The sequence below is a fragment of the Leucoraja erinacea genome, chromosome 30 (assembly GCF_028641065.1).
Source record: "Leucoraja erinacea ecotype New England chromosome 30, Leri_hhj_1, whole genome shotgun sequence".
In the NCBI taxonomy this organism is placed as follows: Eukaryota; Metazoa; Chordata; class Chondrichthyes; order Rajiformes; family Rajidae; genus Leucoraja; species Leucoraja erinaceus.
The window spans coordinates 6,358,911-6,378,654 of record NC_073406.1 but is presented as its reverse complement, the minus strand read 5'-3'; the positions used below and the strand labels follow the sequence as shown (position 1 = coordinate 6,378,654).

At 43.3% G+C, this 19,744-nt stretch overlaps 2 protein-coding genes across 2 annotated transcripts in view; one reads left to right on the top strand and one right to left on the bottom strand.

The window, feature by feature from the left end:
- zgc:154075 (uncharacterized protein LOC556929 homolog) overlaps window positions 1–2,311 on the bottom strand; it is a 132,299-nt gene extending 129,988 nt beyond the window's left edge. The window contains exon 1 of the mRNA XM_055659296.1: window positions 282–2,311. The gene's annotated coding sequence lies outside the window, so the exon portion shown is untranslated. The remainder of the gene's footprint in view (window positions 1–281) is intronic.
- A 149-nt stretch (window positions 2,312–2,460) lies between these two features.
- On the top strand, window positions 2,461–6,606 carry si:ch211-222l21.1 (parathymosin). The gene is made up of 5 exons (XM_055659297.1): window positions 2,461–2,655; window positions 4,683–4,769; window positions 5,122–5,200; window positions 5,410–5,504; window positions 5,796–6,606. The coding sequence occupies exons 1-5, from the start codon at window positions 2,611–2,613 to the stop codon at window positions 5,862–5,864; spliced, it is 375 nt and encodes a 124-aa protein (XP_055515272.1). The 5' UTR covers window positions 2,461–2,610; the 3' UTR covers window positions 5,865–6,606.
- Window positions 6,607–19,744: the final 13,138 nt, after the last annotated feature.

Sequence of the window (19,744 nt, the reverse complement as noted above, 5' to 3'; positions counted from 1 at the left end):
CATGGTAACCTAAAAAAAACTTGTCAGGGATTATTTTAGGTCGTGAGCAGTCGTTGTAATACCTGCCCAAGCTATTCTTTCTCTAGCTGATATTTTGATTCTGAAGCGAATCTGAGATCTTCGAGATCTCTGCGGTTTTGCATTAAGGTTGTAGAAAACCCCTTCCCAAAGTATCAAGCAAAAAAGTATAATGTTAAAAGATGTTTATGACCAGGTACTCCACTGCAAAATATGTCTTAATTTGAATCCAGTTTTTGATTCCTTAAATTAAATTAACTTACTTTAAATTGGAAGCTTGAGGTACAAGGCCAAGGCGAACCATCAAGGCCAAAAAGAGGCGACCACGCAAGTCACCAGATTGATGATTACTTTTTAGCGGGTTTTAAAATAGTACTCTGCAGAATAAAAGATTGAATGAACATAGGCGGTTGGTTCATGGTTTTGATTGAGTTCGTGTAATGACAAGTAGAATGAGTGTTGATTTCAATAACATTGTGATAATCAAGTTCTGAAGTTGTAGTTGTTAACATGAAAAAAATATACTAAAAAACATTATAAGATAGAAACATCACGTGGCTTTCAGTGCCAACCTTGCTATTGCTCAGCTCGTGCAATAAGTCCAACTAACAATTGCCATGCACTAGACTTGTTATTAAAACATACGCGAATTTAATGATACTGAAGTAGCGAATAGACTCGCGATCTGCTCTCGGCTGTGTTGCAACAGTTTCGATTTGCCTGACAGTTGGAAACTATGTTCATAAATCAGACAAAAGGAACTTCTCCGCACGAGTATGTGGCAAACAGCCAAAGGCGGGAAAAAGCAATGACACGAGTCGATATAGAGTCAGCAAATTGCCAGGTAAAACCTGTTGGTACAACAGGTAAGAAGGATTTGTCAGTTAACCAGTTACCGAATTTTTATATATGTATATATATCATACAATAGCAAAAATATGACCGTCTACTGAGTACTTCCTTTCAAATAATTCAGAAATGAAGCATGACAAATTGCGGAATTAACATTAAAACAATACGACGTGTCGTTAGAAGGTCATTGCTTAGTTCATCGATTAAGTCTTTCCCTTCCCAATGTATATAGTAAAACGAGAACTCTTAAAGTAAAAAGAAGTGAAAATGTAGGTCTGCTGAAGTTGCCACCGCACTGCGATTCAAGTCAAGACTCGCTCAGAATAAGTTTCCATTTTGTTATAACTTGGCGCTCGAGCGCAGGCGAACCTATCCACGGCGGTGGAAAGGATTACACGAGTGTGGAGGAAAACGTGAAGGTGAGAGCTGCACCTGAGTAAATGCAACAAATCTAAACGTAACAGAACGTGTGTTACACCGGATTTAGCGGAAACGGCGAACAAGTAACCACGCTCCAACAATTAGTTTGAAGATCTGAGTGGGAAGATTGCAAAAAAAAACCCCATAAAAATTGCGGATGCCTCGGCTCGCGATTAGCATTAATCCGACCAGGTGAATTCCATCTTCCGAATTTGGGGGGAGGGAAAACTCATTTCATATGCTTTGTTTCCCCGAGTTAAAGCGTCGTAAATGCCAATGAATTATTAGTAAAAAGTTATTCGGTGTTTCTTGCAATTTTAAAGGATTATTTTCAACAAAAACGTGAGCTGCTGTACTCTGAACATTGTTGAACAAAGTCAAATCAGCCCTATTTAGATATTCAAATACAAATCCCCATCAGCGGTTGGCTGAGTCCGTCATAATAATAAGAACATTACGATATGGATCGTAGTAATGGTAAACAGGGAAAAACAAATTTCAATGCCAATCTAACTATAAAACAACCAAGGAAATAACAGTCTTCTGGACAGTGGCGATAAGTAGATGACCTTTAAAAAGGAACCAATTACATTAATACGAAAACTGAGCAATTGTGAGCGTTTACCAATGCGAATGAAAGGAAGGCAAGGCTTGAAACTACCACCAATTAAAATGAAGGATTAAAATAATTGACAGACAATGGACCAGTAGCAGACAACCTCTAGACGTGATGAATGCCAGGTCTTAGTTGTTAAAAACCGGAGGCGGAGCAACTAGGTCTAAATAGTCATATTTTCCAATTGGAAGTTCCTCCGCCTGGTGATTGACATCTTTGGGAGCAATGACCAAGAGCTTGAGGCGATGCCACAAATCATTGAGCCTACACTTGGTGCGTTGGCGACAGGACCCAATAGGAATGACCTGCGCCGGGTGAGCGTCAGCTCGGGGCGGGGCTATGCAAATATAGATTAACATCGCACCAATCAGCGCGGCGAAGGCTGGACTTTAAAAGAAGTCGAAGAGCCAATCATAGCGAACTGTGTTTGCATATCACCAATCAACAGCAGGGGAGGTGGCACCCGGCGGTTGACAGGCAGCGGCATTAGCCAATCGGTGACAGGGAGGGCGTGGCTGGGTGTCGGGGAGCGAAGGTAATAAGAGTGTGAGCGCAGCGAACGGCGCCTCATTCCTCCTCACAGCGTGTGTCAGATACAGGGAGATCTGCCCGGAGATATATTTACAACCACCGGATAAGTCAGCCTTTACCTACTTGACTTCAATTTTTGAAAAATATATTCATCTACCTGAGACTCCCTCAGAATGGCTGACACCGTAGTGGACACCACCAAAGACGTTAAAACTAAGGTGAGTTTTATTTGTTGCCACAAACATAATTGTAAAATGGTCCTAAATTATTCTTGATGTTTAACCTTCCTCGTGTTCCCTTTGTTATCTCAAATTTCTGTTTGTGTGAAGCGCGCGTGTAGCCAGCGCGACCTTAAAGTGCGGACCTCCTGCACAAGGATGGTTTCAGTTCAGGGTGATGTTTTGGGGGCTGAGGGGCGGCGGAGTTTTGTTCTGGTCCTTCAGGTTTTACTTTATTTTAATAAAGTTGAAAACTTGATTCCGGAGTGAATGTAAACACGGAGGTTTCACTGCCGCCCCCGGGTTGTGGGCGCTGCAGAGCCCCTACACTCGGTACCCTTTTTTGAGTGGAAGTGCGCTCTTTCCGCGGTGACTGGCGACCGACCGGCTACGGGGGTCGGGAATTGTGGCGCGCCGTGTGTGTGGTGGTGGGGGGGTGGAGACGGGACCGGTCCCTGGGTCCCGCGGGCGGGGTTGGTGGAGTCCGGCGGCGGGGCCGGGGTCTGTTGTCCCTGCGGGCATTGGCGGCCGCCGGTTTACATCGTTCCCGCCCTCAGCATCCTTGCAGCTTCCCGAGGACCGGCGCCTTTCTCAAGCCCTGGACCCTCCCGGGAATCGTTCCCTCGCCATAACCTTTTCTTTCTCCGGTCGCGCGTTTCACTCGGATGATTCCACTCCACGCTCCGGACCCCACTCGGTCTCGGTCACAAGACTCATCCGGCCGGTTTTGCTCCGTTTTGGCGCTGATGCGAGGGGATGGGGATGAGGGGGAGCAAAGAAAGTTGGATTGGGAGAACTCTCGACGCCACCTGCATCGCCGCCGCTTCCCGCCCTTTACTGACACCGGGTTTTGTTTTGTCCGACGGGACGAGGTTGAGGAAACGGCGGGAGTGGAGCGCGCGCACGGATGCGGCGACGCACGCGCGGCGTCTCGCGCCCGCCCGCCCGCGCGGAGGGAGAGATGGGTGGGGGGTGGGGATGTCGTTGCCCAGTGGGAGGGGCGAGGGGTATGTCATCGCCTTGGGGGGGGGGGGGGGTGTGACCCTCGCCCAGTGGAGGAGAGGGGGGGCGGGGTACGTCCTCGCCCAGATGGAGGGGGGGGGGGGGAGCGAGCGAGCGCCCGCCCGGAGGTAGAGGGGGGGAGAGGGGGGGGGGTGGGGGGGGGGGGGGGGGGGGGGGGGGGGGGGGGGGGGGGGGGGGGGGGGGGGGGGGGGGGGGGGGGGGGGGGGGGGGGGGGGGGGGGGGGGGGGGGGGGGGGGGGGGGGGGGGGGGGGGGGGGGGGGGGGGGGGGCGGGGGGGGGGGAGGGGGGGGGGGGGCGGGGTATGTCCTCGCCCAGATGGAGGGGGGGGGGGGGGGGGGGGGGGGAGCGAGCGAGCGCCCGCGGGGGGAGGGATCTTTGCGCGCGGAGGGGGGGGGGGGGGGCGGGGTATGGTCCTCGCCCAGATGGAGCGGGGGGGGGGATGGAGGCCCGGGCGGCCCGCGCGGACCCGGCGCGCGGAGGGAGGGGGGGCGGGGTATGTCCTCGCCCAGATGGAGCGCGGGGCGGATGGAGGGCACCGGGCGGCCGCGCCAGACCCGAAGTTTGCAAAATCTCACACGAGTGTTAATTAAATGGGATTCGAGCTATGGTGAGGCTTTCGCTTCCTCGCTATCACAGCGAAGGCAACGTGTCAATGAATGGCTTTCTCTGCAACGCGGTCAATGGTTCTAATAGTACAACACGGCGATGTTTTTAAACTTGGCCTGAGCGTGCGTGATGCTGGCTTCTCATCGCCGGTGTCTTGCAGCCTGGAGCTCAGTCACTGCCATTTGGATTTAATGCGATGGGGCGCTTGCCTGGTTTGGTGGACGTCGAAATTTGCCGCGGCCTTTGGTGTTTGTTGCTCGAGTAAACACGAAGCGTGCAGGATGGCGGGGAGATCGCTGTAATGAATGGGCGCATGTAGGCGGCGCGGAATGTTAGGGCTGCAAGCTGTACTGATGTTAAACATAACGTTTTAATGTTTTTTTTTCTCCTGAATTGCAGGACCTGAAGGAGAAGGAGAAGGAAAAGGCTACGGAGGAAATTGAAAAAAAAGAAAATGGAAGCGGTGATGCTCCAGCGAATGGAACAGTAGGTATTAAGATGGAGGGGTGGAGAACTTTCAAATAGTATCACGGGTTATATTTTTGTAGAAGGGAAAGATCTCTTTTGTTTTGTTCACAACTCTCCGCAAGACGTCTCCCATGAATCGCAATGGTTTCTGCCATGTCCTACATGGTCATGTGGGAGGGGGCATATCCCATGTTGTAGACACTTAACTAGTGGGATCATGTCCTGTAACTTTATATTTGTCATGTGATAATAATCTCTTGCACATCATGGTAAACCATAAAGTGTTTACTTTTCTTACTATTGATAGCCTTTCAAAGTCCATATTATAACTACTCTACACAATGGCATAATTGAGGTGTTTTGTATTTAGGAAGAGGAGGAGAATGGGGCAGAACATGTTGATGAGAATGCAGAGGAAGTAGATGAGGAAGAGGAAGAAGATGAAGATGGTATGTATCCAGGATACATTTTGAATTTGATACAATTTTTGTTAAAAAAAACTTGCGTGACATCAATGTTTTAAGAATTCTAGTTGTTACTTTGGTTAAGATAATACTTTGGTTAAGTTGCACAGCATTCAATTTTATTATGATGTATTGAACGTTCATCGTTAATTTTGTGCACAGATTTTGGTTGGTAACGAATGTTTATCATCTAGGTGAAGGTGAAGAGGATGGTGATGAGGAAGAAGGTGCTGAGGAGGAAGGAGATGATGCAGATGGTCATGCAGCAAAGCGTCCTGCAGAGGAAGAGGTTTGTATAGATTTTTAAAAGTTGTTCTTTTGACTAAAATGTTAAATTCTGAAGTAAATTACTGAATTGGTATGTGTTCTGTCAAATTTCAAATTTTGTTATTAGGTGTGCTAATTCCTGATCTCAAGGTTATTGGCCATATAAGTATGATATTGTGTCAGAACACAATAGGGGCTTGACAGTTCTTTTAAGTGCATAAAAGGTAAATTCACTGAATGCTATAGAAAGTATGCTGTTCATTTTGGTTGGACATTGAAGTTTTAAGCCACTAATTTCCTTGTTTTCCTCCAGGATGCAGTCGAAAGCAAGAGGAAAAAGTCAGAAAATGGAGAGTCAACAAAATCCAAGACTGAAGCTTAAACATTCCTTTGTTTAAAATTTTATATCTTGATGGTGTGGTCAAGTTCACGATGTAGAGAGTGTGCTTTTTCTTGTACATTTGCAGAGTGAGTTTTTATATTGTACTGTACAACTGGTTCTTGAAACACCTGTCCAAGGCATTGCTCTGGGGGATATTTGTTTTTTTTATGAAGTTATTTATTAAATGGTCTTTGTACAACCACGTTTGTAATGGGTTTGAATGCAGTAATAAGTTTTGGGTCTGTTTCAAAATGGGTTTAGAACTTGAATTTGTACATTTCAGAAGCACACACTTTACAGTTTACTGACCATGTTCTTATTTCAAGAAAAAAATAATTACTGCCCTTCTTTCTTTTTGTAAATTGTGCTTAGGGTATAGGTTCATATGCAATGAAGGCCAAAGATATAGGTCTTGCTAAGTTGGGTAGGGGGGAAATAAAATTGGTCTTCTATTCTGTACAAAAATCCAAAAATAAGAAAAAAATACTTTCTTCAAGCTCCACAGTTTTTTGCTGTTTTTGTTTGTGGTGCCGTACATTTCTAGTAAATTGACAGGGTCAATTTGTAAATTTTGAACTCATTGTGATGTATGCTTAAAACCCATGGTTTAAGGAATTGATTGAATTAGTGTCATTTTTCCATATTGAACAAGGTTTAAATTTGTATACCTCATTAGTTCATGCTTGACCACTACTTTGTATATTCTGGTTAAGTACTATAAATAAATCTGGGTTTTTTAAAACATGGTTTTAATGATCATTGAGTGCATTACCAATAACACATTTTCCATTTCTTTACCACTACCTATTCGCTTTACCCATGAAGAACAATAAACTGAAGGGAAGCGGGTAGAAATGTTTCATGACTATTGCTGGGCCAGTGTATGGAAATCTGGATGAGGGTGATTGATGGCTGGCAGCAAAAAGTGGGACAGCTGTATTCATCCACTTCGAGGAGGAAGTGGAAAGTAATTTCAGAGCCAATACTCAGCAGGTCAAGCAACCATTTGAGCTGATTGAAGAGAACAGGCCCTTTAATAAAATTTATGGATGAGCTCTAGTAAAATGGTTTTCAGCCTGACCCTAAATAGTAATACATTGTTTTACAACTATTAACATAATTGTAAATTATGCCAGGATTAATTAAATTTGCAAAATTGATGTGCATGGATTAACCTAGTTATGTGATTAGAAATGTTCTTGTGTAGCCTTGGGAGTTGCGCTTGAGATTTTTGTCTTCGTAATGGAAAGAGATGCAATCAAGTTGCTGCTTTTTCCTTCGCTCCCGTCATTTATTTTTCTTCAGTGGTTGGTTTGTGGTACTGTGTGATCTTGTCCATGACTTCCCACTTGTTCCTTTCCAATGTTCAGTGTCTGTTGGTTGTCATCTCTATTCCGGTCATTTTCTATCATTCCCATTGAAGCCATTTCCCAAATTACATTTCAAGGTTAAATTATTTATGTGACTTGAAATAAGGTGGTTGATTAGAAGTAGGTCTCAATCCCTAAGTACTTGCAGAGTGTTTTGGTCATTTTTGCCAGACATAATACTCAATTTTGCTTTTTTTTTAACTTTGCTTTTAATTGGCACAGTTTACAATTTCACTTAAGTTTGAAGGATAAATATAAAGGATTAGATGCTGGGAGCTACAGTGTGAGAAAGTTATGGGTTCAGGTTTAGCTCTAGAATGTAATAACTCCAAATTAATATCAAATGCTCTTGGTTGATATTTAAAATATTTCATCTAATGTACTGACCAACAGTTCTCCCAGATTATCAGTTGCCCATACATCCACCCCCCCCCCCCCCCCCCCCCCCCAAAAGTCACATTTGGTAATTTGCTTTGCAATATCTTAGTTCGATATTTCCCTATCATAATAACAGTTTGACAGTTTGCAACTCCTCAGTGAAAAAGTTGTCCCTAAATAAGATCTTCAAATCTCTCTGACTTTCGAGTTAAATTCCATTTCCCATTTAGGCCCACCTTCCTAATTGATCTGGATCTTGTCAACAGCTATTTTTCAACACTGTCTTTGATACCACCAATTTTAATGCATTCTATAAATTTCCTAACAATGTTAACTGCATTGTTGTCCAATTCATTAATTTAGGGAACAAATAGTGGGACCAGAACCTACCTTTGTTCTCCAATCGAAGGCCTTGCCAAAGTCCATACCGGCAAGGTCCACTGCCCTATCCTCTTGGTGACCTCTTCGTAATTTTTTTAAATCATATTTCCTATGTACAAAGCCATATTGACTCCCCAATCAGTCTGTCTATCCAAATGCTGGTAGCATTTCCTGTCCTCAAGAATCCTTTCCCAACAGCATATTCACCACTTCAGTCGGAAGAAGGGTCTTGACCCGAAAAGTCACCCATTCCTCCTCCAGAGATGCTGCCTGTCCTGAGTTACTCCAGCATTTTGTGTCTTATCTTTGATTAAAACCAGCATCTGGAGTTCTTTCCTACACATTTTATGCACCACTAATGTCGGGCTCACCAGCATATAATTACCTGTCTTGTCCCTGTTGCACTCCTTGAATAACAGTAGAGTAGCCACCTTCCAGTCTTCTGGAACAACCTGTGGATAATGGAGTAGCTTACAGGAGCAACTGCATTTTATAGGAAGTACTGGAGGTGCAGTGTACCAGTAGTGTATGCATGCATTGAATGTTTAAGATAATGGATTTGAATTTTTGGAGGGTAGTTACAAGAAACAGGATGTGATGGTTTACCAAGGAAAGACAAAATGCTGGAGTAACTGAGCGCGTGGGTGGGGGAAGAAGAGTGGAAGGGCAGAACAAAGCTTGGCAGGTCACGTGAGGGAGCAGATTTGATAGATAGTTGGATAAAGGACAAATGATAGAACACAAACAAGGTGAGTAAAGGGTTAGGGACGTGGATTGTTTAGGGATGAAGGGGTTAGGGGGAGGGGGGTAAAGAAAAGTGCAAGATCAGTCGACACAGGAGGGAGGGGAGGAAAGAAAGGTGACTTCATGGGGGAGGAAGGGGAGGGTGTGTTGTAGAGGTTTGCTAAAGTTGGAGAATTCAATGTTCATACTGTTGGTTTGTAAGTTACACAAGCAGCATTTGAGGTGCTGTTCCACCAGTTTACGTGTTGCCTCACTGACAATGGAGGAAAATCCAGGACACAAAGGAATGGGAAGTCGAGTTCCGCAGGCCTTGGTGTACCGAGCGCAAGACCGACCAAAATGTGTGCTAAGACTACGCATGGTCTTGCCAATGTACAGGCTACATCGAGAACCGCAGATGCAGTTGGAGAAGGTGAACCTCTGTCTCACCTGGACAGACTGTCGGGGTCCCTGGATGGCAGTGAAAAAGGAGGAAAAGGAACAGTTTGAGGGTTTTTCAAGCTGTACTCGTCCAGGCACTCTCCTTACTCGTTTCTTGTTGTTGATACACTTCTGATATTCTCAAACATTTGTATCAAGCCTCTGACTTGTCCTAGCCACAGCATGTATGACTGGTCTAGTTGAGTTTCTGGTGAATTAATGCCCTGCCTCTGCACCCCTACTACCATGCTGCCCAGATGGTGGACCTGGAGATAGTAATGCCATTGAATATCAAAGGTAGTTGTTCAGATTTTTTGAAATGGTCAATATTACCTGCCACTTATCAGCCCATTCTGTGGTCTGGATCTTTCTGCAATCAGGTAGTTTTCTCCCCGATCTGATTTGATTCCATCTGCACTTCACCTCTCCCCTTACCACCTTCCTCACATCAGATTTAAGCAAAGGTAGACTTTTGCCCCAGCTCATCCTCCTAGCTATCTCCACATTCTCCCTCTCCTCTTCATCTGCCTTTTTGTCTTTCCCATTTATCATTCACCTGCTTCCATATCCCAATTCCATCCCTCATTCACTTACTGGCCGGTCATACACCAACCCCCCACTCCCTTTCCCATTAGCTATCTTCCCTCTCCACTTTGTCCTGATGCAGGGTCTTGACCCTGCAGCAGATTGTTACTCCAGATTCCTGTATCTGCAGTGTCTTGGGTATCCAAAATTTTATTTCCTGGGGTATTAATGATGGAAATGAACAATTGGCAATCATCAATGAGCATTTCCACTTCCAGCTTTACAATGGTAAGAAACAGAAACAGACATAGAAATTAGGTGCAGGAGTAGGCCATTTGGCCCTTCGAGCCTGCACCGCCATTCAATATGATCATGGCTGATCATCCAACTCGGTATCCCGTACCTGCCTTCTCTCCATACCCCCTGATCCCCTTAGCCACAAGGGCCACATCTAACTCCCTCTTAAATATAGCCAATGAACTGGCCTCAACTACCCTCTGTGGCAGAGAGTTCCAGAGATTCACCACTCTCTGCGTGAAAAAAGTTCTTCTCATCTCGGTTTTAAAGGTCTCAAGCCCTTTATCCTTAAGCTGTGACCCCTTGTCCTGGACTTCCCTAACATCGGGAACAATCTTCCTGCATCTAGCCTGTCCCAACCCCTTAAGAATTTTGTAAGTTTCTATAAGATCCCCTCTCAATCTTCTAAATTCTAGAGAGTATAAACCAAGTCTATCCAGTCTTTCTTCATAAGACAGTCCTGACATCCCAGGAATCAGTAAATGAACCGTCTCTGTCTTTCCCTCTATGGCAATAATGTCCTTCCAGCCATTTGGAGACCAAAACTGTACGCAATACTCCAGGTGTGGTCTCACCAAGACCCTGTACAACTGCAGTAGAACCTCTCTGCTCCTATACTCAAATCCTTTTGCAATGAAAGCTAACATACCATTCGCTTTCTTTACTGCCTGCTGCACCTGCATGCCTACCTTCAATGACTGGTGTACCATGACACCCATGTGTCGCTGCATCTCCCCCTTTCCCAATCGGCCACCATTTAGATAATAGTCTGCTTTCCTGTTTTTTTTTTGCCACCAAAATGGATGTTGATGAAGGAACTGAAGAGATTGGGTCAACAATGAAGAACTTCTACAGTGATGATTGCAACTTCCAACAACCGTAACCATCTTCTTCCTGCGAAGTTTGACCAGCCATTGGAATGTGTTTTTTCTTTGTTTCCCACTGACTTCAGCATTGCCAAACATCTTGATGCGCCACTGTCAAATGCTGCCTTGATATCACCTCGCCTCTGGAATTCAGCTCTTTGGTCTATGTTTGTCTCAAAGCTCTGATGCAGCCTGGAGCTAAGTGGTCCTAGCAAAACCAAAATGGGTGTTGATGAACAGGTTATTGGTGAGTGCCTCTTGGTAGCATTGCCAACACCTTCCATGACTTTGCTTGTGGTTGTAAATATCCAGCCTTGTCTTTCCTACTCTGGGCCCAGCCATTGTGAAAGATGCAGATTGTCTTGTAGCCTCTCCTAGATGCAATGAGATGGTTGAGCTTGGATCTAATCCATAAATTATGAGATTGCGTGACTTTGTCTATGACACGTTATTCTTGCTGTTTCGCATCTACATAGCCCAGTGTTGAAGCCTGAATATGCTGGTAATTCATTTCATTTACAATTTCTATTTCAGCATACCTTCATTGAAACGTAGAAAATAGCTGCAGGAATAGGCCCTTCGAGCCTGCACTGCCATTCAATGTGATCATGGCTGAAGTCCAAAATTAGTTCCTGCTTTCTCCCCATATCCCTTGATTTACTTACATATCTCTTGATTCCTTTAGCCCTAAAAGCTATATCTAACTCTCTCATGAAAACATCCATTGAATTGGCCTCCACTGCATTATGTGGCAGAGAATTCCACAGATTCACAACTCTGGGAAATTTATTTTCCCCTCAGCTCAGTCCTAAATGGCCTACCCTTTATTATTAAACTTTGACTGCTGGTTCAGGACTCTCCCAACATCAGGAATTTATTTCCTGCATCTAAACTGTCCAATCCTTTAAGAATTTTGTTTCTATAAGATACACTCTCATCCTTTTAAATTCCAGTAGATCCATTCTTTTATCATGTCAGTTCCGCCATCCCGGGAATTAACCTGGTGAACCTACACTAGAATGTCCTTCCTCAAATTCGGAGACCAAAACTGCGCACAATACTCCAAGTGTGGTCTGTACTGCAGCAGAACTTCCTTGCTCCTATACTCAAAACTTCTCGCTTTGAAGGCCAACATACCATTTGCTTTCTTCCCTGCCTGTATGCTTACTTTCAGTGACTGATGTACAAGGACACCCAAGTCTCGGATTGAATCAGGGCTGATGTCGTGGCTTGATAGTGATGGGCGATGGAGGGAAATGCAAGCCTGAAGAAGGACCCCAACCCGAAACATCATCATGTTCCAGTTTGTTTGTAGTGATGCATATTTCAGCTGCTGCTGCTGACCTACAAAGCATCATCAATGTCCAGTTATGAACAACAGATCTGCTCCAATTTTCTTCCATGCAGCCAAGTTGGCGTGCTGCATGATACCACAGGTAGATTTGTGAGGATAGAGTAGTTTAACCCCTCATTATTGGCTACAGATTGATATTTTTTGGCCACCTTCTTAACTCTGACATTTCATCTTATCTTTCATCTTTTTCCCAGTGCAACAGCTATGACCATCAAGGCTTGGCCAGCTTGGTCATGGGTGAAACTGTGATTTACTTGTACTACTTTTAATTTACTATGTGTAAATTAAATGCACATTATGTACCTACTTTGCGAAATATGTCATTTTGAGCTTCCAATCAACTTGTTACTTTAATTTTCTAAGGCTATGCCAACTTGACCTCTCTCTCCTCAACCTACTACACTGTCCCAAACTAAATACAGGAAGAGCATCTGGGCTCATTACATACTACATACAGCCTTCTGTAGCTTCAGATAATTACTCTGTATTTATACCTTCTGCAGACTGACTCTTTGTTCCCAACAATCACCTTCTTCTTTAATCAACTTTTGTCATTTAATCCATGAACCTTTTATTCTATCACATTGTGGTCTACCCCACCACCCTCCCTTTCTCTCCATTTCATTTCATCTTTGTGTCTTCATTTCTAATTCTGGTAAAAGCTGATTAATTTGAAATGTTAACTGTTTCTATTTCCATGGATGTCATTGGACATTCTGAATATTTTCAAAAGGTTCTGTTGATATTTTAGATTTCCAGCATTCACACTCATTTCGTTTGTGTAGGAGTACAGAGCACGTATTCATCACAAGTGTATGGAGCAATGGTCTTCATGACTGGGATGGGCATCCAGAATACAGATGTCCAGCACACCAATATAGAACATACAGTATACTGTACATAAAGATGCAGATCATGCTGTACCTGACGGGTATGCACACCACAGGTGTATGGAATATGAAAACCCTGAATTTAAAAAAAAAAGCAGAAAATGATTTAAGTATATAATACTTCAAGCAGCACCTGTCGAGCGAGGAAGAGATTCTAGTTTATTGAACATGGGTGTACTGAACGAGAGTGGAGGGAATGGGTAGAGTATAAGGTCTTTGCAGGTTTTCGGTCACTCTTCCCTGGTTTGAGCTGACCACACCAAATGTAATTCACCCTTCATTGTCCCTCACTTTCCAAACCTAGTGGAACTAAGAATGGCAGCAGCACTTAGATCCTGAGAACTAATTGTAAAATATCTGGAAAGATTATAAATAGCTTGGAAGCTGGATTTTACTCCTGGGGAAATGAATTTTGGGGGAAAGTCCTGGTTATTCACATACTAAAGGGCCTGTCCCACTTACGCGACCTTTACAGGCGACTGCCGGCACCCGTGATAGGTCGCTGAAATTTTCAACGTTGAAAATTCGATGGCGACCAGAAAGATGCTACGACTCTTTGGAGACCTCTCATTGACGACCTATCACGGGTGCCAGCAGTCGCCTGTAAAGGTCGCGTAAGTGGGACACTTGGCATTTCCAGCTCTATGTCCCTAGATTAGTATTTTAGATGAAATAATAAGAGCAGGGAATTCGTAGACGGTCAAGCATCCTCTGTATACCCTGAGAACTTGGGAAAAACCAGTGATATTATATGCAACCCTTGAGCATAAACAGGCACGTGGATCCCAGTGAGAGTCAGCAACTTCAGCAAAGGGGATAAGACCTGATCCCCAAGATCCCCAAGGCATGGACTAACAATCCAAACATTTGCATTTAAATCCCACCATTCAGATAATGATAAGTTTAGATTTAGAGCCAGAGTCAGTAATGGTGACCATGAGACTATTAGATTGTTGGAAAATTATTTCAGGAAAAGAAAACAACTCTCTGATCTCTGTGTAACTACAGACCCACATCAATGTGGTTAATGCTTAACTGCCCCCTGATATCTCCAACAAGCCATTCTAATACATCATAATCGCCATAATGAAGCATAATGACAATAAGAATAACAAGAATAAAACAGGATGCACCACTAAGAATTTATTATGGCAAGCATTGATCACACAAACATCTGTGCACTAGTGTCTACACTGCAAGAGGTGATTTAGACATTATTGAGGCAAGAGTCTTATATAGTCAAATTATTATCGTTCCCTGAGGAAGTGACAGATTAAGGGGGAGCCAGTGAACATGATGTATTTTGATTTTTTTTTTTAATTTACCCACTGACTCCTGGGAATCTGTGGTCCAGGACTCCCAAGGTAGAGAAGGAGTATTTGAGATGGTATTAAGAACCTTAGGCCAATAATAGGGAGCCCAGAAGCCTTGCGTAAGTAGCAGAAGGGGTGAACCACGTCACAAATTACTCACCCATCCATTCCTCCAGCTTCCAGCCGTAACATCCATGGAAGAGTTTATCGTTCAAACTCTTGTCTGAGAATCTCCAAAAAATGGAGTGAATGTAATCCTCGATCCTGAGAGATAGCCTAAGAATATGATATGTTATCAGGAAAAATTGTCCGACAAGGCCAAATATCATGCTTTCATGTGTAGGAAGGAACTGCAGATGCTGGTTTAAACCAAAAGTTAGACATAAAATGCTGGAGTAACTCAGCAGGACAGGCAGCATCTCGGGTGAAGACCCTTCTTCAGACCCAAAATGTCACCCATGTCTTCTCTCCAGAGATGCTACCTGTCCCGCTGAGTTACTCCAGCATTTTGTATCATAGTTCCATGTTAGGTAAGATTGCATAGAGGAATAATGGGCTTCATGAGAATATAGAGAAGCCAAATGTATGGACCAGAAAACGGCTGATGCAAAAGAATGTGCAAAAATGTGAAGTTATCCTCTTTGGTCTATGAAATAGAAAAACCTAGCACTTTAAAATGATGAGAGATTGGGTAATGCTCAAAAAGATCTAGGTATCCAAGTACCAGGACACTAAAAGATGCGGAAACATAAAGTGATTAGTAAGACAAATGGTATGATGGCTTTTAAAACAAGAGGATTTAACTACAGGAATAAAGAAGTCTTATTCAATTATATAGGACCCCAGAATACAACGGTGTATAGTTTGGTTTTGTAGCCTAAAAAAAGGTTATACTTCCCTCAGAGTATCCGACAAAGATTCACTCGACTGGTTCCAAGGATGACTCATTTGCCATGTACGGAGAAATTGAGTAGATTAGACTTGTATTCTTTAGTTTGGAAGAATGTGATCTCATTGAAACTTACAAAATGCTTACAGGGCTCAGCATGCTGGATGCAGGGAGAATGTTTTTTTTCCCCCAGCTTAGAGGAGAATTTTCTTTATGCAGAAGATGGTGAATCTTTGGAATTCTCTATCCCAGTGAGATTAGAAGGCACAGTCATTGAGTTCCTTCAAAACAAGATGAATAACTTCACTAAATTAAGGAGAATCAGGGGATGGGCGGCTAATGCAAATAAATGACTGTGAGGTAGATCAGCCATGATCTTGATGATGGTGGAGCAGGCCTCACTGGGTCTGTTCCTGCACCACTTTCATATGTAACAATCCATTACAGCCAGACATCCACTGCATTACAATCCCTGGTATGTTTTTTGTTACTGACATGCAATCCCACGTTAGGTGATGGTTCAATGTCTTAGATATGTGAGTCACACATTGACTCCAGACCCCATGAAGTTTCAGATGCATGTAAAGATGCCTCCTGATTGGTTGATGAATTAACTGTTGAACAATGTTTGTGAGCAGCAGTGTGTAAAGTAAGGAAAAATAATACATTATGCGTCAGGACTTCAATGCCATCACCAATAGTGGCTTGATAGCATCACCACTTACTGACCTCACTGGACAGAACTTCCACACTAGTTCTGTTGCATGGATTGACTAATCTGAAGGTTAAATCTAGTTGACACCATCCTCATCGATCCACTTACTGAAAATGTATCTGTCCATGATAGCATCAGTGTAGGTAGGAACTACAGATGCTGGTTTAAACTGAAGATAGACACAAAATGCTGGAGTAGCTCAGCAGGACAGGCAGCATCTCTGGAGAGAAGGAATGGGTGATGTTTTGGGTCGAGACCCTTCTTCAGACTGATCAGCATGTTAGCATCAGTATGAGTGACCACAGCCATTTGTGTCTGCAAAATCTTCCAATACACTGTCAGGATAAGTGAACCAATGTCAGTATCCTCACCCAGGCCAACATCCTCAGCACTGAGATTGTAACTAAACTCAACCTGCTTCATTGGGCACACACACCCGCCTTACTGCAGAGTCTCAAAGCAGACACTCTATTCTGAGATTCTGGCGAACAGAGGAAAAAAATCCAGAATCAATGTTCTCAACATTTCACTGAAGTGTGACATCCATTGCTGGGAATCCCTTTCCCAAATCCGCTTGAAATGGGGGAAAAAGCATTGAGACGGGCTCCTGCCACTTCAAGTCTTTCCAACAGAAGCATACGACGGCCAAATGTAACCAGTGGAAATAATCAAAATAACCCACCCACCTTCCCCACCTGTGGCTGGGTACCTCATGGAGCTCATTGATCATCTCAGAACCCATATAGTGGACACAAATCACCCCAATCCCCAAGGACTGCCTAAGAAGAAAACAACACTATAGAAAGCAACATCTATATGATAAAGTGGAAATTGCACATGTTGTCTTGTCCATTAAAAAAAATTAAATTGGCCTGTTATCAACCAAGCAATTTTATTCTCAGCCATTAGGAACTAGATGATATCATGGCTGTGTATCACAGTTACAGTCAGTATCTTCAGGAGATAAGACACAAAAAGCTGTAGTAACTCAGCGGGACAGGCAGCATCTCTGGAGAGAAGGAATGGGTGACGTTTTGGGTCGAGACTCTTCTTCAGGACGTGAACCCTACTTGGAGTCAGAAGGTGCAGTTTTGCAAAATTTTTGTCTCTTTTGAATGAGCAGACTTCTTTCAGAGGCAATGCTTGCACAGAGGTGGCTGGCAACAGGAGAACATGTTTTCTGTTATGTGCTAATTTTAATTATCCTGCCTGAGGTGCATCACACAGGAGATTGCCAATTACCAGCACCGATGAGCAAAGTTGTTTCAATCTCAACGGATTTGATCAGCTGTGAAGTGTTCCCAGAAGTTACACTCTGAGACTTGGTGGAAGGTTCTGAAAGAGATGTACCCTGCAGGACAGGCAGCATCTCTGGAGAGAAGGAATGGATGATTAGGAACAAATCTAAATATTCATCAAAAGCTTTCCATGAATTGACTGGTGGAACTTCAATTGAGGTTGGTTTTCTGATTTGCCTCCTTTCCTGTTAGTGCTAATCATCACTGAGATCCAGTTCCCTCCCCTGAAGTTGCCGACTATCACTGGGACATGGATCCCCTTCGCTCCTGCCTTTTATGATTTTGAATAGCTCTATTAATACTTTCCTTAATCTTCCCCAAGGAAATTTGTTCAGCATTGCTCAATCTTTTCAGGTACCTTGTCCCTCATCCATGGTCTGATGGATTTATTTAGATCCGGTGTGTTCTTTGAGAGCTGGATCCAACACAGAAGAAAATAGGGAATACTGGTTGGAAGCTGCTCTAATCACCCATTGTTGTGGGAAAGTACAGGACCAAGAGCAAGGATTGCTGGAGCCCCAGGAAATTTCAAAGCAATCATGGCAAGGTGACAGTGTGACAATTTATCTCCAGCTCTACAATGTTAACCAAAGTAGAGATACAGAAACAAAATCAGGAAATTTGAGATTTGAATAGATCAATGACAGATCAAGCTCCATCACTTTCTCCTTTTCCCATCTCCCTTTTCCTTTAATAAATTGGTAATGCTATCTCCAGCTTACAACCGACAAGTGCAGCTTTGAAATTACACCCTAACTAATCTTGCTTAGTTATGTAGGTTTGGCCAGGCTGTGGAGCAGATGGATGTAGTGATGTGAATGCATTGCAGCCAGAACGGTGTATCCGTGGCTCCCTCTGGTGTCAAACAATGACATTGATGAAGAGGAACATTTTTTTAATTGTACTGAAACCCTGTGATAATCCACAAAGCACAAATCGCAGTGCAAAAGCAACAAAGCTCTCCACCTGCTGCAGGGTGAAAGAAAGATAGATCAGACAGTGCAGTGAAGCAGAACATTAACATTTGTTAAGGCAGGGCAAATCCTTCTATGGGTAGGTTTGTAATGAGCACTATATCCAAGCCCATCCCTTAAAACGCCTGATAACCTGAAGCAAAAACCTTCTCTAACTCTGTCTGCCATTATCCCAAAGGCACGGAAACAAATTGTATCTTCAAGCTGGAGGTCTAATTGAGATCAGTACTCTTGATGATGATTGAACGGGTTTGAAATATTTAGTTACTGATCAATATAATTAAATAAATGACACAGAAGAACAACATTTTGGACCTATTTAATCTCATTTTTTTAAACCAAGGTCCTTACTGTGTCATTCATATTCAAGTCAATAATCATTTACAAGTGCAATAAGTTTTTACCTAGAATCAGAGTAAAGATTAATACAATTATAAACATGTTTCCTTCCTGCACTCAAATTGAGTGAGGGACTGAGCTGGTATAAGATGTTTTTTTGCTCTGCTAATTAGTGCTCTAATTGTCCTGTTTCCTACTGTGACTCCACTCCATCAACACAATCAGATAACATTCAAAGTGAACTGACCAGGCTCCCCTATCAATCCAGTGCAAAAGCAAATTACGGCAGATGCTGGAAATCTAAAAAAAAGTGTTTGAAATACTCAGCAGGTTAACCAGAATCTGTGAAGAGGAAAACACAGTTACTATTCTGCTCAATGACCTTCTATCAGCAAGTTCTGGTGACCTGCTGCGTATTTTCAGAATTTTTTGACTATCCCTTACCTCTGTGAGCATGTTTTCATATTTACCCACACATAATAATGGATGTGTGCTCTTCATCATCACCCGTAGAAATAAATATTGGCATAAAAATCAAACTGCTGGAAGAACTCAGTGGGTCAAGCAGCAATTGGGAATGTGTTGGGGAGGTGAAGGAGTTGTGAACATTCCTAGAAATTAGGACCGAGACTCTTGCGTTGATGCAGGGTCTTGACTCAAATCGTTAATTTGTTTGCCTCCACAGATGCTGTTCGATCTGCCGAGTTCCTTCAGCAATTCATTTTTCTTCAGATTCCAGTATTTACTGAATAAATAGTTACATGCTACCCAATCCAAGCATCTCAAATTTCATTCCCTTCTCCTGCTATTGGGGAAAGATGTTCACTTATTCAGCAATCAACCACAGGATATTACGGAGGAGCAGTGACTTAGGTACTTCATGAAACAATCACCTTTGTTCTAAGGGATGCAAGCTTCAATTTGAACAACAATAAGAGGCCACTGAGCAAGAATTTGGCAAATTGAATATCACAACTTTGGATCATGACTCTTTGTAATTTTTCATCCCACAGACCCATGAGGACAATGCCATTAAATATATTCAAGGTGGACATTGATACATTTTTGAACTATAAGGGAGTGAAGGGACATGGGGAGAATGTGGGAAAGTGGTGTTGAGGCCAAGA

Bases quoted from the DNA above. Each gene is read 5' to 3' on its own strand.
- si:ch211-222l21.1 (XM_055659297.1), top strand. From the start codon at position 2,611: ATGGCTGACACCGTAGTGGACACCACCAAAGACGTTAAAACTAAG. The intron at 5,201-5,409 runs GTATGTATCCAG...TTTATCATCTAG, and splicing joins AGAGGAAGAAGATGAAGATG to GTGAAGGTGAAGAGGATGGT. The intron at 5,505-5,795 runs GTTTGTATAGAT...GTTTTCCTCCAG, and splicing joins AGCGTCCTGCAGAGGAAGAG to GATGCAGTCGAAAGCAAGAG.